Source organism: Oryzias melastigma, linkage group LG16 (assembly GCF_002922805.2).
Source record: "Oryzias melastigma strain HK-1 linkage group LG16, ASM292280v2, whole genome shotgun sequence".
Classification (NCBI taxonomy): Eukaryota; Metazoa; Chordata; class Actinopteri; order Beloniformes; family Adrianichthyidae; genus Oryzias; species Oryzias melastigma.
The window spans coordinates 21743710-21760761 of NC_050527.1; the positions used below are offsets into that span (position 1 = coordinate 21743710).

Genomic DNA, 17052 nt, shown 5'->3' on the forward strand with positions numbered 1-17052 from the left:
GTTAGCGGCTGCCTTTGTGACTTACAAATAAAGCCAGTATTAAAGTTTGAAGTGTTAAAGTATTAAAGAGAACAGACCCTCAGAAAAATCAGGAAGGGCTCAAAGCGTAAACATGCCATTAAAGGTGCTTCTTAAAATAGAATTAAAATATAATTACATATATAAAAATCCTCCTTAGATGAAAAATCATAAACCTGTTTCGACTGTAGTTCTGTTCTTCATAAAAACGGGTTTAATACACAGGAAAATAAATAGACTCTTAAGAAATAAGTCAAACATTCTTAACTTATTGGCAGGTTCTCTTTAAATAATCAAAAAAATCTGCCAGTGGGATAAGAGAGATAGTTTTCTTAATTTAATTTTATTTTAGGAAAAAAAATTTAATCTCTAAAACATTTTTTTTCAAACTAAGATGATTTTGATATTGAAAACTTTCTTAATAAGATTATTTTCTATTTACTGTTTATCTTGAAATTAGGGCTGCCACGATTAGTCACAACTATGTCCACTTTTTAAATAGTCGTGACAGATTTATCGTCTGACACACATGCACAGTAGTGCTAATCCAGGTAACTAGTGATGTCACAGGAAGTCATAAGAAGACTCTGGTACCATTAACAACGGCAAGCAAAGCTAGAAAATGGAGAAAAATAAATAAAAATATAAGACAAAAGTGCAGAACTTATGTTCCGTGGAGCACTACAGGCTTTACTTCGCCTTCATACATGAGAGGTGGAAGGAGGCTCAAAAGGACCCTGACCTGACAGGTTCTTGTGGAGCTGTTCTGTCCTCCGCTGGGGGGGCCGCACTTTAACATAGGCAGCATAGTGGCCCCCACGCATTGAACCGCTGTGTTCTACTATCCCATAAAGACTGTACAGGACACGCTCACCAGCAGCCAGGTTCTAATCAATCCAGACACAAGAAAGATAGAAGATTAGTGATCATTTCAACAGCTACATCTAAAACTGAAACAGACGAATGCAATGAATCTGAAATAGAAAAAGCTGTAAAACAGGGTCCATAAATGTGAAGTATGTCTAGTATTTATAAATGTAAGACCTTGCAGGAGGCAGAGCAGAACGGAGCCAGATCCAGGATCAGAGGAAAGTCGACGTGGCGGTTCACCTTCCGTAGGTTCATCCCTGCCTTAACGCACACGTAAACACATTATGATCTGCAACGCATGAACACAATGAAGAAACAGCTTAAACTCTGCAGAACTCCTTACCTGGTGGAATCGTTTCAGATGCAACATGATGACAGGAGGCAGCAAAGAGATGAGCATCTGCTTCCGAGCACTCGTATACATTTTCTCCACCTTTTTATCTACAAAAACACAAAAAATAAACGTGAATGTTTTAAACTGAGACTTAAAAAGACACATTATGAGCAAGAACGACAGTTTAAAGAGGACAATTTAATTTTTGATTTTTTTAACGTGTCATTTTTCTGGTGATGGAGGACAAATATAATGATTAAAGTTAAAATTAAACTTCTCAGTATTTTTTTTATTCAAATTGTTGTAAATCAGGAGCAGACATATTTGTTAACCCTTTAACACTGGAGCTTCAGTGTTTATGTTCTTTGATTTACTGTAACTTGTCAACCGTTAACACGATCAATATAATTCCTGTAGATTCCTTCCTTCACTATATTGATTATATTGATCATGTTGAAGGCCGAAAAGTAACAGTATGTTTTAATTATGGTTATGAGGTTTTTAACCAAAATCCACAACCTAAATGTCTTAAAAAGTAATTTTTCCTGTTGATCTGAAGCCTCTGTTTCTAAAATCTCCTCTGAGGGGGCGTGGCTTTTGGAGCTGGGAGAGAAATTTCTAATGAACTACCAGCACTTTGCAGAACCTGTGTCCCAGAAAACCACCAGTTTAAAAAAAATGGCTTAAAACAGCATAATCATAATTAAAAAAAACACTGGGAACGTTTAGAGTAGGTCAAAAGATGATCAGAGTGGTACTTTAAGTAGTTTTAGGATGAGGAAGTTCTGCTCAAACAGTTTATTAGAAAGATGACAGATCTGTTAGAACTTGTTGCTATAAATCATCTGTCAAAGTCGAGGCCCGCAGGCCAGATCCGGCCCTCCAGATCATTTTATTTTATTGTTATTAAGCCCGATGTTATCTTGGGCTCATTTCTAACTTGTATAATTTTGACAAAATATATTTTTATTGAGAGTAAAATATTGAAAATTATTTAAGGTTTAAGTTGATTTATTCTGGAATAATATTCCTGCATTTTAATTATTCATATTTATGTTAAAAAGTTACGGTTTTAAAGTTGTAAAAATTGGTATTCTGATAGCTTTTTGGACTATTTGGCATTTACTAAGATATTTTAGGCTATTCTGGATTTTCCTAATATTTCAGCTACATGCTAGCTGTTTTGGCTAATTTAGGATTTTTGTTTTTTTAGTTTTTTAGGCTGTTTTGGACATAGTCTAATATTTACAGCTATTAATAAAACAGCTACTATTAGCTAGCCATTTTTGCTAATTTAGACCTTTTCAGTTTTTTAGGCTTAAGATTTTTGTTTTTTATTTTCTTAGGCTATTTTGAAGTTTAGCTATTTTTCAGCTACATGCTAGCTGTTTTGGCTAACCTGTTCTTTTTTTAAAAAAAAATGTCCCTCTCTAATTTGGTTTTTGTCTAACATTTTAGCTAGTTATCAGCTTCAGCGTTTTCAGCTCTTAGCTTCAGTATTTTTAGCTATTAATTTCAGCATCTTCAGTGGCCAAATTCAGCTTACAGCATTCACATTAGCATTATCGCAGGTAATGCTATATATCTAGTTCATAATTATGTTAAAAAGTTACGGACTTAAAGTTTTAAAAATGTAATTTTTGAGTGTTTAATAAATGTTTATCCTGTAACTTAAGGTGTGTTTTGGATCTTGGCCCCCTGTGCGATTGAGTTTGACACCCCTGCTATGAATGATGAAATGTGGTGTAATTGGATGTCAAACCAGGTGTAGTATTAGGAGACACTGCGTGGTGGCGCTGTGGTACCTGCTGAGCCGCTCTTCCGCAGCTGCTTTTGCCTCCGTTCTGTGCAGCTCTCACACAGCAGCTTGTTGTTGCCCATCAGCAGCTCCACTGAGGTGAACTGGTGCAGGCAGGACTGGATGGAACACTCTTTGGAGCTGGGGGTGTAACTGTGGGACAGAGCCTGGAACGCCCCCTGGTGGTGCTGCAGGTTGTCTCTGTTTTGAGTTTGTTCTTCGTAACAACAGTGAGCAGAAGCAGAGACGTCTCCAGAATTGAAGCCCAGGTTGACCTTAGAAACAGCGGCGGTCATCTGCTCTACAGCGCCACATGGCCTGGTGAGCGACAACGAGGAGGAGGGAGAGGAGGAAGAGGCCGGAGCAGAAGCAGACGTGGAGGTGTGCCCCTGGGCGTGGCCGAAGGCACGGGGCGCCCACTCGCTCTCAGAGGCCTCACTGTCAGCGTCGTTGCTGCTGTCCTGAGCACCCGAGTCTCTTTCGCTGCCGTCGGACAAACTGCCGGCAGCCGCCATCTTACAAACGGGGAGGCCGCGGGCCGATCCGCCACCCACGCACTCCTCCTCTGGCTGCTCCCCAGCACAGCTCGCACCCTTCTCCTCCAAAGAGCTGGAAGACCTCCTCCTCAGCTGCTTCTGCAGACAGAGGTCCTTCATGTCAACACTCTGACTGTTCCTCAAAGCTGATCTCTGTTATTTACATGTCATCAATCATTTTAGGTTTTTGATTTCACCAAAACATCTGCCTTGTTGACTACAACTTCACACCTCAAGGGAAATAAAAATACTTTAAACAGAGGGTTTGAATTAAACAACTAAAATATTTTTATTTAACATTTTTTGGTGTTTTCATTTGAATTCCAGCATACATGCTTGTAGATTTTTCACAGAAAAACTTCTTTTAAATAAAAGATTAGAGGCTTCAGCATTTTAATTTTTGAAAAGCTTAACAGAAAAGTATCGCAAATTTGAAATCCATTACTACAGTTAAAGGATTTACAAAAATGAAACTTTCACAAATCCTCAAAACAAGAGAATCTCTGATATTACAAAAAGATCTGATTGCGTGATCGGAAATGGGGCGGGATCATGTAGTTTCAGACAGAAATCGGATGTAGCATCCCAATCAGGGATTGGATTTTATTTTATTATTATGATCAGAACTATATATTTGTAGCTTATTATTACAGATAAATGCTCTACTAGAAGTTTAATGAACGGATCACATTTTATTGCTGTAAAGTGCAGCAGAATATGGTGATAGTTTGATCAGGAGGTGACCAAAAAAGCTAGCAAAGTATTCAGATTTTGACTTCCGGGCTCAATAACTCGTTTAATAAACATTTTTAAACTGACAGCAAGAGTCTCTTGCGATAAGGATAATCTACAAAAGCATTTCAAAAGAACAAAAATCATGTTTTTGTTTTTTCTTGATGAGAATAGCTCTCTGTGCTGCCGGCAGTGAGGCTACTACTCAAGACCAAACTTCTAGAAAAGGGAATTAAAAAAAAAGAAATCCATAATTTCTCAAAGCCAACTCAAACTAATAAATGCTTACAATGAAATGAGTTATCGTCATATTCATTCAACTATAATGATTTGTCAGAAAGCCATCATTATTTTTTATGAATATTTAATGGAGAGTGAATCACATTTGATCAAAAACGTTCAATGGTTCTGATGAAACTAAATTCAGACTGGGAAAGTTCTACAACATAAGTAGTTGTACCATTTCTTCCTGTTTGATAAGACGTCAATTGTTGCGTTCCATTTGTCCGCGGCTCATCCGTTGCGTTATTCCTTCATGGTGGCCGTTTTGGTTCACTTCTTTCAGTCTCGGAGCGGACTGAACTCAGACTGACTTGTGCGTATTCAGACTGAAACTTTGTTCCGCATTAAAGGGGAAATGAACTCTAGTTCACTTTAAGTGGACCAAATGTACCCAGTCTGAATACACCCTAAAACTAAAGCCATCAAACTTTCTCAGGTGAATAATTACTACCTATTTTTAATAGGTAATAGTTGCACTATTTTTGCTTGATTGTTCAAGTTACGTCACAGATGTGCACTTAAATGTAAAAAAATTAAAAAAAGGATTGGGTCTGGACTCTTTATGGGCAGATACTCAAAATCAAAACAACCTGATGGGGGCATCTCTAGTCCTCTACTCACCTGTCCGCTCTGCTTCTTGGTGTTTTTGTTGACGGCGTGTGCAACAGACAGGTCGTGGTGGGCTGTGTGCGCGTCCTGCTCACGGCCGGCTTTCCCGAGCCGGCTGGGGTTGGAGGGTTTGGATATCTGTGCAGAAAAAACAAAACAATTGTTGCTGAACAGTAAAATAACATCCAACTTTATCTGGAGAAAACACGTCGAGTTAAAAGAATCTGGAGCTCACCCTCTCCTCTATGATGGGTAGAGAGATGTCTATGAAGGCCTCCTTCACTGTGGATATCTGAAAGGGAATCAAACTGGTTTCTGAGTGGTCTGCAGGTGGTTAGTTCTGAAGCTTACGGTTTTCTGAGTCCAGCTTCCTGCCTGGTTTTCACTTTGCTTTTTCAGAGACCAAAAAGCTCTCATTACAAACGCCTGCTGCTACCTGCTGCAGTTGGAGCTGGTCCTTGAAGAGCTTTTTTGTTTGTTTTTCCTTTGGTATCTCTTCTATTTGCAGAGTTATTTTTCAGAATGTGATCATCATTTGCTTGTAGTTTTCTAAAGCACAAGTGTTTTTCTCTGTGACTTTAGCCGTCTCAACTTCGGGTCAATGAAAAATACCTCAAAATTATGAAATTAATGAGGAATGCTACAGAGGGTGGAAACTGCATGGTGATCTGCTAAACCTCTGCCAATTAGTCAAGGTGGAAAACATTTCAAAATGCTTTGAGACTTCCACATCTATTAAAAGGAGGCTTCTGCCTGAAACTAGTGAATGAAACGTCCTCTTGTTGACCTGCTGATTCCCTTGACAGGCCGCCTGAGAACAATAGACGGTGAAGCCCACAGAGTGATGCTTGGATCGGCATATCCGTGTGTTTCTGTCACCCACAAACACTTACATGTTCACACTCCTCACACATAATAGTGTTGGTGATTTCGCCTACAAAGATGCGGTCAACGAAGTTCATCTTCACGCCCTCTTTTCCATATGCTGGGGGGAAAGACGAACAGATTTGAGTAACTAAAGAAAGCAATATTAAATCAGTTAACACACTAACGTGAGTGAGCTCCACTAAAAAAATTACAACTCCCTCATGACTTCCACAGGAATATAGCCAAATAATGCAATTTAAAGTAGGGATGTCCTGATCAAGTCTTATTGGGCCCGATCCAAATCATTTGATTATTTGCTGATACCAAATCCCGATACTTTTGTTGCATATTTAACAAATTTAATAGAGAAATTCATTTTTGTTCTTTTCTCAACCTTCTTGTATCATTTAACACTCAAACAGTACACTTCTTTTCCCGCAGTAGCGTCTCATCGCATCTCTGTCTGTCGGCAGCACAGAAAGAAACACAACCCGATCTTTTTTCTTTTAAAATGCCCTTGTAGGTCATTTTTTGCATTAAGAAAACCCAATAGAGACACGTTCTGCCAGTTTAAAACCTTTTTAAAAGAGTTATTGATCCCAGAAGTCCAAAACTGTGAATATCTTGCTAGCTTAGCTTAGCTAAGCTGAACTGTTTTTTTTGGCCTCCTTCACAAACTAGCGCCGCAATAAATTGTGGAGATCTGTTCATGATATGTAATCTTCTAGGAGAGTATTTAGCTGGAATAAAGCGCTGATCATCTCAAGCATTAATAAAGTGTCCAATACTGATTATGAGAAAACATCTGATTCAGACCTGATTTCTAGTCACATGGTCGGATCGGGACATCCCTAATTTAAAGGAGTGAAGGCAAGATATTAGGAAGTACTTTCCCTGACTGATAACTGCATTTCCCTTTGCTGCCACAAGATGGGACTATTGGTCTTAGACATGCGTTTGTGAGACATGAACCTTTGACTTGGCGCTTGGTTTCCTCATCTGCAGTCTTCTCTGTCGGATTGTTGAAGGCTTTCAGAATGGCAGCTTTGACCCTCTGTAGACAAAAATATGTGCACACACAATTCTCATAAATGCATGAAAATGGCATAAATTCTGACTAATATTAGCTTGTCTTCTCATTATTGAACTCATTAGTGATAGATCACATTCTAGCCTGCAGCTGACTTTGACAGGTAAACCCATTATCAGCATCATTAGTGTAAAATAATTATTGTGCTTGTCTAAAAATGTTAGCATGTAGATCTCTTTATTAGCTATACATCAGTGTGTGTGTGTGGCAGTTTTCCACAAGCTCCTCTTATTGAAGGTGACATGGTCAGTGAGTGTGTTGGTGTGGGAGCTGTGAAGAGACACAGCCACAGTAAAGCACCAATCAATAGATAATTGGCCATGGTCTATATGTCTGAGTCCAGACCAATCAGCCCCCTTTGTCCCCGGACCCACGCACTGGACTGCTTATTTAGGTCAAAAAGCCCCGTTAATCCCAGCCCGGCCAGTCTGCACCCCACTCAATCTGCAAAGTCAAACCAGGCTGGGCTCGCCCACTAATTAATTACCAGTAACGCCCATGCTCCCGGTCTCTCTGTCCAGAGTAACAGCGTGCGCTGTCCCATACATGATGAGAAAGGGGGGGTTGCTGTGGGGGCTGGTGCCAGGGCAAACTGAACTGAAGACAAGGCAAAGAAGGCCGGTGCATGCCCTGAGAGGGAACTACCTACTGACTCAGCTAATTGGTGATAACTGGAAGGGCTTTAATTAGCATATCAAGATCTCTGATACTAATGGGCAATCAAGGCAAACACTTAATGCAGGAGTGTCAACTCAATCACACAAGGGGCCAAGACCCAAAACACACCTTAGGTCACGGGCCGAACAGAATAAACATTTATTGAACACACTAAAACTAAATTTTTTATACTTTAAAACCGTGATTTTGTTTAACATAATTATGAACTAGATATATAGAATTGTTTATGATAATGCTAGTGTGAATGCTGTAAGCTGAATTTGGCTGCTGAAGATGCTGAAATTGATAGTTAAAAACGATGAAGCTAATAGCTGAAAACACTGAAGTTAATAGCTGAAAATTCTGAAGTTGATAGCAAGCTGAAACATTATCTAACTGCCAAGTTAGCATAAAAAACAAAAAAAATGTAGGTTAGAAAAAACAGCTAGCATGTAGCTGAAATATTAGCTAAACTCCAAATAGCCTAAAAAATCTTACTAAATGCCAAAATAGTCCAACAAGCTCGCAGAGTGCCAATTTTTAAAACTTTAAAACTGTAACCTTTTTAATATAATTATGAATAATAAAAAAACAGGAATATTATTCCTAGAATGAATCAACTTAAACCTTAAATAACTTTCACATTTTTACTCTCCATAAAAATATATTTTGTCAAAATTATACAAGTTAGAAATGAGCACAAGATAACATCCATTAATACCGATAAAATACAATGATATGCAGGGCCAGACAGAATTACCCGGAGGGCCGGATCCGGGCCCAGGGCCTTGACTTTGACACATGTGACTTAAGTCGTTAAAGATATTGGTGACATTCTGTGGAAAACCACCAGGCTCTCAGTGAAACTCCGTATTCATTCAGGATCTGAAATGACTTGGTACTCCTGGATGAAACTCTTACACGGATTCATTAAAAGGTGTGAACGGATCATTTCTGTTTCTAAATTCGTATTTTGTTCAGAGGAGAGAGACGTAGCAGTCGCATGTCTTAATCAGTACATTAACTGCTCCAACCCACAGCACGTGTTCAATTCAAAAATCTGCTGCATAAATGAGTCTGAGTGCATGAATTCAGGAGCCCCCCCCCCCACACACACACACACATTTACCTCTTTGATTGCACTGAGAGCCAGACTGATGAGAGTGTGTGTGTTTGTGTATGGGAGGGGCTGCAGGGAACCCTCCAGCACAAAAGAGCGACCCTGGAGCTCTTTCAGCAGCTGTGGGTTTCCCAAGATCATACAATGATGCCGGTCGTGCCACTTGCAAGGGCCCTAAGTGGCACAACTGTTAGTGTTCACAAGTTTCAATAGAATCAGGAGAGCCGAGCCAGTGGCCCCCCCACGGGCCCGAGGCTGACCACTAAACACACCCGCTAACTTCTCCTCTCGGGTTCACAGAGTCACTGGTGGGCCCTCCAAAGAGCTGCTGTGGGGTCTCCTAATTGCCCAGTGAAGGGTTAGGATGGGGTGTTCTTGGAGTGGGAGGGGTGTTGATCACAAAGACACCATTTGGTTACATAAATGCAAATGCAAACAACAAAGAAGCCTCTATAATTAATTTTAATAACTAAAATTTTAACTTGAAAAACCTTCAAAAAATGAAGACAGAAAACTTAAGACGGGGACAGAAAGTCCTTTCAAACTTACTTTAGTTTCTTCTACTCGTATGGAGTCCAGTAAGTAGTGCAGAAGCTCTTGACTGTCTTGTTGCTGGTAGCCCTTGAAGCGCGGAGCTCTACAACCAAACAAAAAGAAATAAAAGAAGACACAAGGCTTAATACATTATGTTTTAAACAATATTTAATAACCTTCACTGATGAATCATTATTTTTGTTTTGTTTGAATAAACAACTTTTGGTGCAGATAAACTCATAATGAACGAGTAGAAGACGGGGCTATAAAGTAGGAGGAAAAAACAACTGTGGGTGCTGCTGAGTGGTTTTATTTGTAGAAAAGATGATTGCTGCTTGTCAAAGTTAAAAAAACTGAGCAGGGAAGAAGTCATTAACCAAACGAAAACAAAAAATATGAGACGAGTTCTAGACAAAAAGGAGCAGAGAGCTTCACAAACAATGGTTTATGACAATAAGCTCTAAAAGCATCTTGGATGTAAAACATAGATCATTTTCTTTAAAGTAAACAGCAAAAAGTTTTTATTAAGCTGTTGGGGACTTTTAACAGATCATTTTCAGGAATTTTCTAGCCGTTTGTGGCAGCTGAGTAGAAGTACAGCAAAGTTACATAAAAACAACCCGTATGCACTCAAAGGCCACATTGTTAGGCACACTTGTCCAGATGCTCGTTAATTAAAAATTCTAATCAGCCAATCACGTGGCAGCAACTCAGTGTATTTCGGCATTTGGACATGGACTGAGGATCAGAATGGAGAAGAAAGATGATTGAAGTGACTTTAAATGCGGGATGGTGTTGGTGCCAGACAGGCTGGTTGAAGTATTTCAGATTCTGCTGATCTACCGGGATTTTCACTCACAACCATCTCCAGGGTTTACAGAGAATGGTCAGAAAAAGAGAAAATATCAAGAGAGCACAAGTTCTGTTGATGCCAGAGGTCAGAGGAGAATGACCAGACTGGTTCCAGCTGATGGAAAGAACACAGCAACTCAAAGAACCACTGGTTACAACCGAGTTCTGCAGAAGAACATCTCAGAATGCACAACACGTCCAGCCTTCAGACAAGTGGCTACAGCAGCAGAGGAACACACCGGGTACGACTCCTGTCAGCTAAGAACAGGAAACTGAGGCTACAATTCACACAGATTCAAGAAAACTGGACAATAGAAGATTGAAAAACGTCTGGTCTGATGAGTCTCCATTTCTGCTGTGACATTCAGATAGTCGGATCAAAATTAGACATCAACATCAAACCATGGATCCATCCTGCTTTGTAAGGAGTAATGCGGTACGGACCAGTTAATTCTGGCGAGCCTCTCCACTCAGTTAAACCTCACTTCCACTGAGCGGTTTGTTTTCACGGTGCATGCGTGATCTAGACTGCTAGCGTGTCATTGTAGTGCAACAACTAGAAAATGAGGTAATCCAGCAGCTCCTATTTTTCTTGTTTTACTTTTTGTTAATTGTGTATAACAGGAATTTAATGTTGTTTGAAAGACGATTGCAGAAAAACGCTAGCTTAGCGCTATATTGGTGCTTTCTAATGTTGTCATCACTTTCTCCCAATCAACGGGTGGCTACAGTGACTCCGCCCCAACCATCACATTCTATTTTTCTATGGACCTACAACAGATGGGGGCTGTCAAGAAGTACAGTTCAAAACTGTTTAATTGGTACATTTGACAATAGAAACGCTAGATATATCGTACTGGACTGCTCAGTGGAAACAAAGCTTTAGTACCACTTGATCATGGTTACAACACCACGGCCTTTTTGAGTATTGTTGCTGACCATGTCCATCCCTTTTATGACCTCAGTGTTCCATCTTCTGATGCTGCTTCCAGCAGGATAAGACTCCACGGCATAAAGCTGGAATCAACTCAGATTAGTTTCTTGAACATGACTCTAATGACCTCCACAGTCACCAGATCTCAATAGATCACCTTTGGGATGTGTTGGAACAGGAGATGGACATCATAGATGTTCAGTCGACAAATCTGCAGCAACTGTGTGATGGTGTCATGTCAATATGGACCAAACTCTCTGAGGAATGTTTCCAGTACCTTGTTGAATCTATACCATCAATGAATATAGCAATAGGGGGTCCAACCCGGTACTACAGTACAAGCAGGGTGGACCTAACAAAGTGGCCGGTGAGTGTATAGATTTTGAATGTGCCACAGTAGCAAAAGAAAACCATTCGTCAGATTTACAGCCATTAAATGTATAAGAGAGTTGGACCGAGAGAGTGCGACATCACCCATAGAAAAAGACTTTAAACGGCAACCAAATGAAGTCAACTGGTCAGTTTATAACTTGAATAAATTGATATAATGAAGAAATATCATGAAAAAAATTAGGATTATCATGATAATGATTATTCTGACAAATAGAATGACTGATAGCTGATCACTATAGAAGTCTATAGGATTTAGGCCTCTTGGAGTCAGTATGGAATTCCGTTTGGAACACCATGGTGGGGGGTGGGGAGTCACTCAGTCCAGTTCTCATGTACCGTCAATGGTAACAGCAGAGCTCCACAGCATGAGACAAAGTGTGGATGAATGTAGAGGTCAGATCCAGTGACAAAAACGTTTAGTTGTTGTTTTTTTGAGTCAAGTGAGAACTCCATCATTCAGGCTGTTAGACCATTAATCTTCTGGTTGTACTCCAAAGTGGTCTTTCACCGTGGTTGTTTATGTCAGAGCTGGCAGAGGGGAGGCTCTCCTTGACTCCTTTCCTTGGCTGTCCCCGGTAAAGCAGATGTGTGGACAGATGCAGGGGGCAGATGGGCAGGCGAGGCTGGAACCATGGCAACCTGTTGGGCCGAGCCAGCCACATAACCAAAGGACAGGTTGGTCAGACAGTATGAACAGGAAAAGGCCTTACTTCTGGTTGGAGAACCTACTAAGTAAGTGCAGGGGGAGGGTCTGGATTGGGAAGATCTCCGAGTTGTTTTCCACAACCTTGTTGATAATTCCTAACAGAACATGATGGTCCATCCAGTTTAGTCCAGTGTTAAAGATTTCTCGTCACATTCATGAGAAAAACATTTCAGGATGTGAGAGATATGAATTTCTGAGATAAATCACAAAGAAATAGTCTCAACAGTCCAGAGGGAAGAGGTCCAAGATTCTTTGGTATATTTATGCCATTTACATTTTATTACACAGGACTGAATCTCCTAAAGTTTGTAATTTGTTTAAGACACGCTGACATGATACCCAGAGAAGAAGAAATGGATGAAAAATTAAGTTAATACAAAACCTCAGGGGACGTTTGGGTTATATATCTGTTAACTATCGACTCTTGAGGAATAAAACATCAGTCAATGAACACACGTCCAGACCTACATGTGTCTAAATCAAATAAAGCACATGAGAGGATAAACAAGGGGGAAAAAAGCAAGATAAAGGAGAATGTGAGGAGCTCTACTGGGATCAGTGGGAATGAGGAGGTCTGGAAGCTCATCCCAGTGGAGGGAAGCAGAAGGGCCCCGTAGCTCTGCTCTCAATCTGGCCAAAGCAAACAGCTGCGGTGCTAACACAATTAATAGCCGGATGACTTAGTACCAGACACAAGGCCACATAAGCCCCCCCCCCTCGTTGAACACATACATGTATGAGCAACACAATGCACCTGTTCCCTTACTTCACTAAAGCCTCTCCTCACTGGTTAAAAGGTAATCGTCATGTTCAAAATGTTCCAAAAGCAAATAGCTGCAAAGTGAATTCAGCTGTGAATCGGCTCAGCTTAAAAAAATATTCACGTTTAAATGTAAAGTTTGGAAAGCGATCAGATCAGGATTTAAAAACAGTACCAACATTTCTTTTTGCAATAACTAGAAAGGCTTTCTCAGGACAGCTCTGCGTTTACCAGAGAACCCTGATATTTTCAGAACAAGGCCTCAGCTTTAAATGGCTTCTATGAGTTCCTGAAGGGTTTAGTGGAAACTGAACTATCTTCTTTTCTCAGAAAAAGTCTAATCCTTTTAGATTAAATTGAAACATATTTAGCTAAACTAGTATTAAGGTTTCTGTAAACAGGTTTCCCTAAACTCTGAAAGGTTTTTTTTTTATGTTTACCACCATAAAAGCTTGCTATGATTTTAACCTTCAACTAACTATGGGCAGCAAAAACTATCACAAGCACCAAGTTACTTACTTACTAGAATGCTCTTGGTAAACAAGGACTCATTACACTGGGTTCCTTTTTCTTGGGCTGAGTGAATTGTAGCCACTGAGGTTGTCTAACTTTTGTGCAAACACTGAAGTAAATGGATGTCAAAAAATACAGGAACAAACTAAGATTTTTTTTATTTCATACTATCTGTGAATGCCTGCAGCCTCTTTAGAAGTGTGTGTGCTGTGTGTGGTCATGTGTGTGCGATAGCTGAATGCCAGTACTAGATGGAATTCATTGTTGTTCTCTGCTATTTCTATCAGGGATGAAAGGCTTTTACAAGGCTTATTTCTCAACAATTTCTGAAAGATGTGGGTAAGTGGACATTTAGAGAATAGAGCCAGCATATTTTTCATGTCTGAAATACAAAAAACTGTCCAGTGGCTGTCCTGAAAACCAAATAAGTCCTTGAAAGAAGCAGGTGCAGATGAATGCCTGTGTGTGGCTTTTTCTTCCAGCCTACATATGGGAGCATATAAGGAGATCCTCCAGATGTATAGATCAGGTTTTTATGAGTAAACACGATTTTCAAATGCCTTCGATTCCCAGGGTTCAGGTATCATGAAGCATTTAGAAATCAGTCTTGCCACAAACTACTGACTAGCAGCTGACTAGCTTTGTAGTCAACTGGGTACAAGCTGGGACCCTCTCTGGCACCAGATATGGAGCGTGGTGCTTGACCATCCAACACACAGTGCCTGGCACTGGACCAAGTGCAGACCCGAGCCCTTTTCCTGGCAGAAGGGTGAGGAGGCAGGCTGTAGAGTACTCAGCTGGTTGAGGGCAAACACATGTGCAAAAACACATGTATACACGCTCAGACAACTGCAGAGTAAAAGCTCAAGCTGCCATACGTTGGAGCCAAAAAAGCTTTTTAACCTGCCGACTGTTGCCGTCATCCTGGGAAACGCAGTTAAAGAGAATAAGGAAAAAAAGGATGTCAGCATCGACAGGTCAAGGGCAGAATTGATCCCCTCCGAGTGACAAGAGCTTCAAGCAGCAATTGAAACTGCTACCTTTAGAGAAGTCACTGAAGCGGGGAAACGTGTCGCAGTAAACTGGAGCAGTTCTTGACTTTGGCCTTTTCTTTTCAAAGCTTTAGATCTGATACAATGCAGTTAAGTTAATCTGAGGAGGAGTATAGAAAACTTGAGAGGACAAGCATTTTAGAACACAACGGGAGGCTCAGTGGAGGGGCTGCAGGAACAGAAAAAAAGTCTAATATCTGTATTCCTCACCATTAAAAAAAAGAAAAGCCTTGTAATGATGAATACTAGAACTTCTGCAGTCCTTTTCAGTTTTGAATGAATGTACAAAATAGTGATTTAATTAGCTTTAATTATAGAGGTGATAGGCAAGTGTTGAGTTAATGGGTGCTGAGGCTTAAAGCCACCTCTCTATTCAAATGCATGCTAGTGGAATAGATTGGCCCTATTTTAAATTAGACATGTGTGGATGAATGAAGGTGTGGGCAATGATGATGTTTGAATGCACAATTGCCTGCATGTGTGATGCTGGCTGAGGTGGTGTCAGGTGAGGTGGCAGTCCTCATCCATACACAGATGGCACAAAGAGCACTCATAGGCCTGTCGAATGAAAGTTAGGTACCAGAATAACCTAAAGCTGCACCACAGAGCAACCCAGTCAACCAACAATAACTGCCCTGGTTACCCACCTGCACTACTCAACAGTGCACGACTGTTCTCATGCATACAAACAGGGTGGACCGAACCAGCAGTGCACCATGTTCAAACAAGAAGCCAGCCAACCAAACGCCCATGAAGTGCAGTTTAGTGCACAAAAACAAAGGTATGTCATAACACGAGGGTCCAGTATGGCACAGGTGGAACAACGATGTTCAAAGGATCAACAACCCCTAAAATAGTCTGCTGCGGCTAAATATTAGGTATGGTAGAATGCTGAGATTCAGTGTTGAGTAAGATGAGGTCAGAGAGGATGAGAGGCGTGGAGCAGGTGTTAGTACCAGGTGTGGGTCTGGCTGGTTAACAGTGTTTATCATTGCACTAATTGGATGGAAGCTAGTGAAAGCTGTAGATCCTGAGCTGAAAATATATACTACTGGTTATGAAACCAAAAACACTGACAATGGAGTCACTGGTTCCACGCTCAGACATTCGTTTATTTAACCATGACAGGTAAGGACGTCAAGAATGAAAGTTACTCTAAAAAGACCATGAAGGCGTTTCATTTAAAACATCAAAGCTTTATCATCACCTGAAGCCAAACCTCGGTTAATAGAAACTAATTCCTAGAAAATTCACAAAGTTGAATTTTATCCAAAGATTTAACTCGTCCTATGTATGAAAGTCATGGCCACATATCTCATGGTTGTGGGAGATCTAACTCCTAGCCTCTCAAATGAATAGAAAGCTACAGATGTTTGAGTTTATTAATGTAGATGCAACTTCAAAACTATCCAACTTCCATTTTATACCTGACGGGGTCTTGGGGCTGCCGGAGCATGACCTGGGTACTGCTGGGTGAAGGTAGGGTACACCCTGGATAGGTTGCCTGTCTGCCTAGCTCCAAAATCCTGAGAGTAATGGTGCAGCTACAAGTGATGCAGCACAGGTAATGTGTTGGACTGTCAATGTTAATGCACATGATTAATCAAAAAGTGCATTTATATTTATTAACGCAAATCAATGACACTTCCGTCTTCCATTTCGCGAGGCTTCCACAGCGTGCATTATTTTCTAAAAAGACAGTCTGTTTTTTTCCCCTCTTATTTCACCATCAATAACAAAAGAAATACATTTCAAACCAATATTTAGTACTTTATTCTTATTATTAATTTGGTTAGATTGCATTTTCCCTCAAACCTGACTATTTGAATTATTGTGCTGCCCGTATTTACAATAACATGACGACATGTCGTAGAACCACTAAACCAGCGCAGGCCTCTTCTGCAGCAGCAAAGGAAAGCGATCTATAAGCGATCGTCACGATGGGGTAAATAAAGCATCAGTTCAGAGAGGAAGTTCACCTTGTACCGCTCGTTTTTATCCAGATGATGATGCAAAAGTTTGTTTTGAAGAATCCTGTGGAACCTCCTTTAAGATGCACATCCACACCCAGCAGCCAATCAGAATCGAGTATTCATCCGGACCATGGTAGAGGTTCATCTTAAAGTTACTTAAAGTGCAGAAACACTATGTTTGTTTCTTATGACTTTATGTCAGCACCTTGGAGTTTTTTTTAATGAAGGTGTTGTGCTGAAGTAGCGGTATATTGTCATATAAAATATACCTAGTAAAACATTGTGATTAATCACAATCTTGAAGTGTGACTAATTTGGTTATTTTTTGAAAGCACTAGTAATGTGTTAACAAAATTCTATGTAGGATTCAAGGAACAACAGTCATCTGGTACTCTCCTTGGTTCTAAAGATCCTTCAGTTAT

General features: G+C 40.3%; 1 protein-coding gene across 1 annotated transcript in view; it reads right to left on the minus strand.

Moving 5' to 3' along the window:
* Positions 1-17052, minus strand: part of usp45 (ubiquitin specific peptidase 45) — a 32992-nt gene that overhangs the window by 1761 nt on the left and 14179 nt on the right. The window contains exons 9-17 of the mRNA XM_024268124.2: positions 9463-9550; positions 7019-7100; positions 6073-6164; positions 5415-5471; positions 5192-5317; positions 3028-3655; positions 1232-1329; positions 1063-1149; positions 761-905 (exon numbers count right to left, since the gene is read on the minus strand). Coding sequence (XP_024123892.1) covers positions 761-905; positions 1063-1149; positions 1232-1329; positions 3028-3655; positions 5192-5317; positions 5415-5471; positions 6073-6164; positions 7019-7100; positions 9463-9550 — 1403 coding nt within the window. The remainder of the gene's footprint in view (positions 1-760; positions 906-1062; positions 1150-1231; positions 1330-3027; positions 3656-5191; positions 5318-5414; positions 5472-6072; positions 6165-7018; positions 7101-9462; positions 9551-17052) is intronic.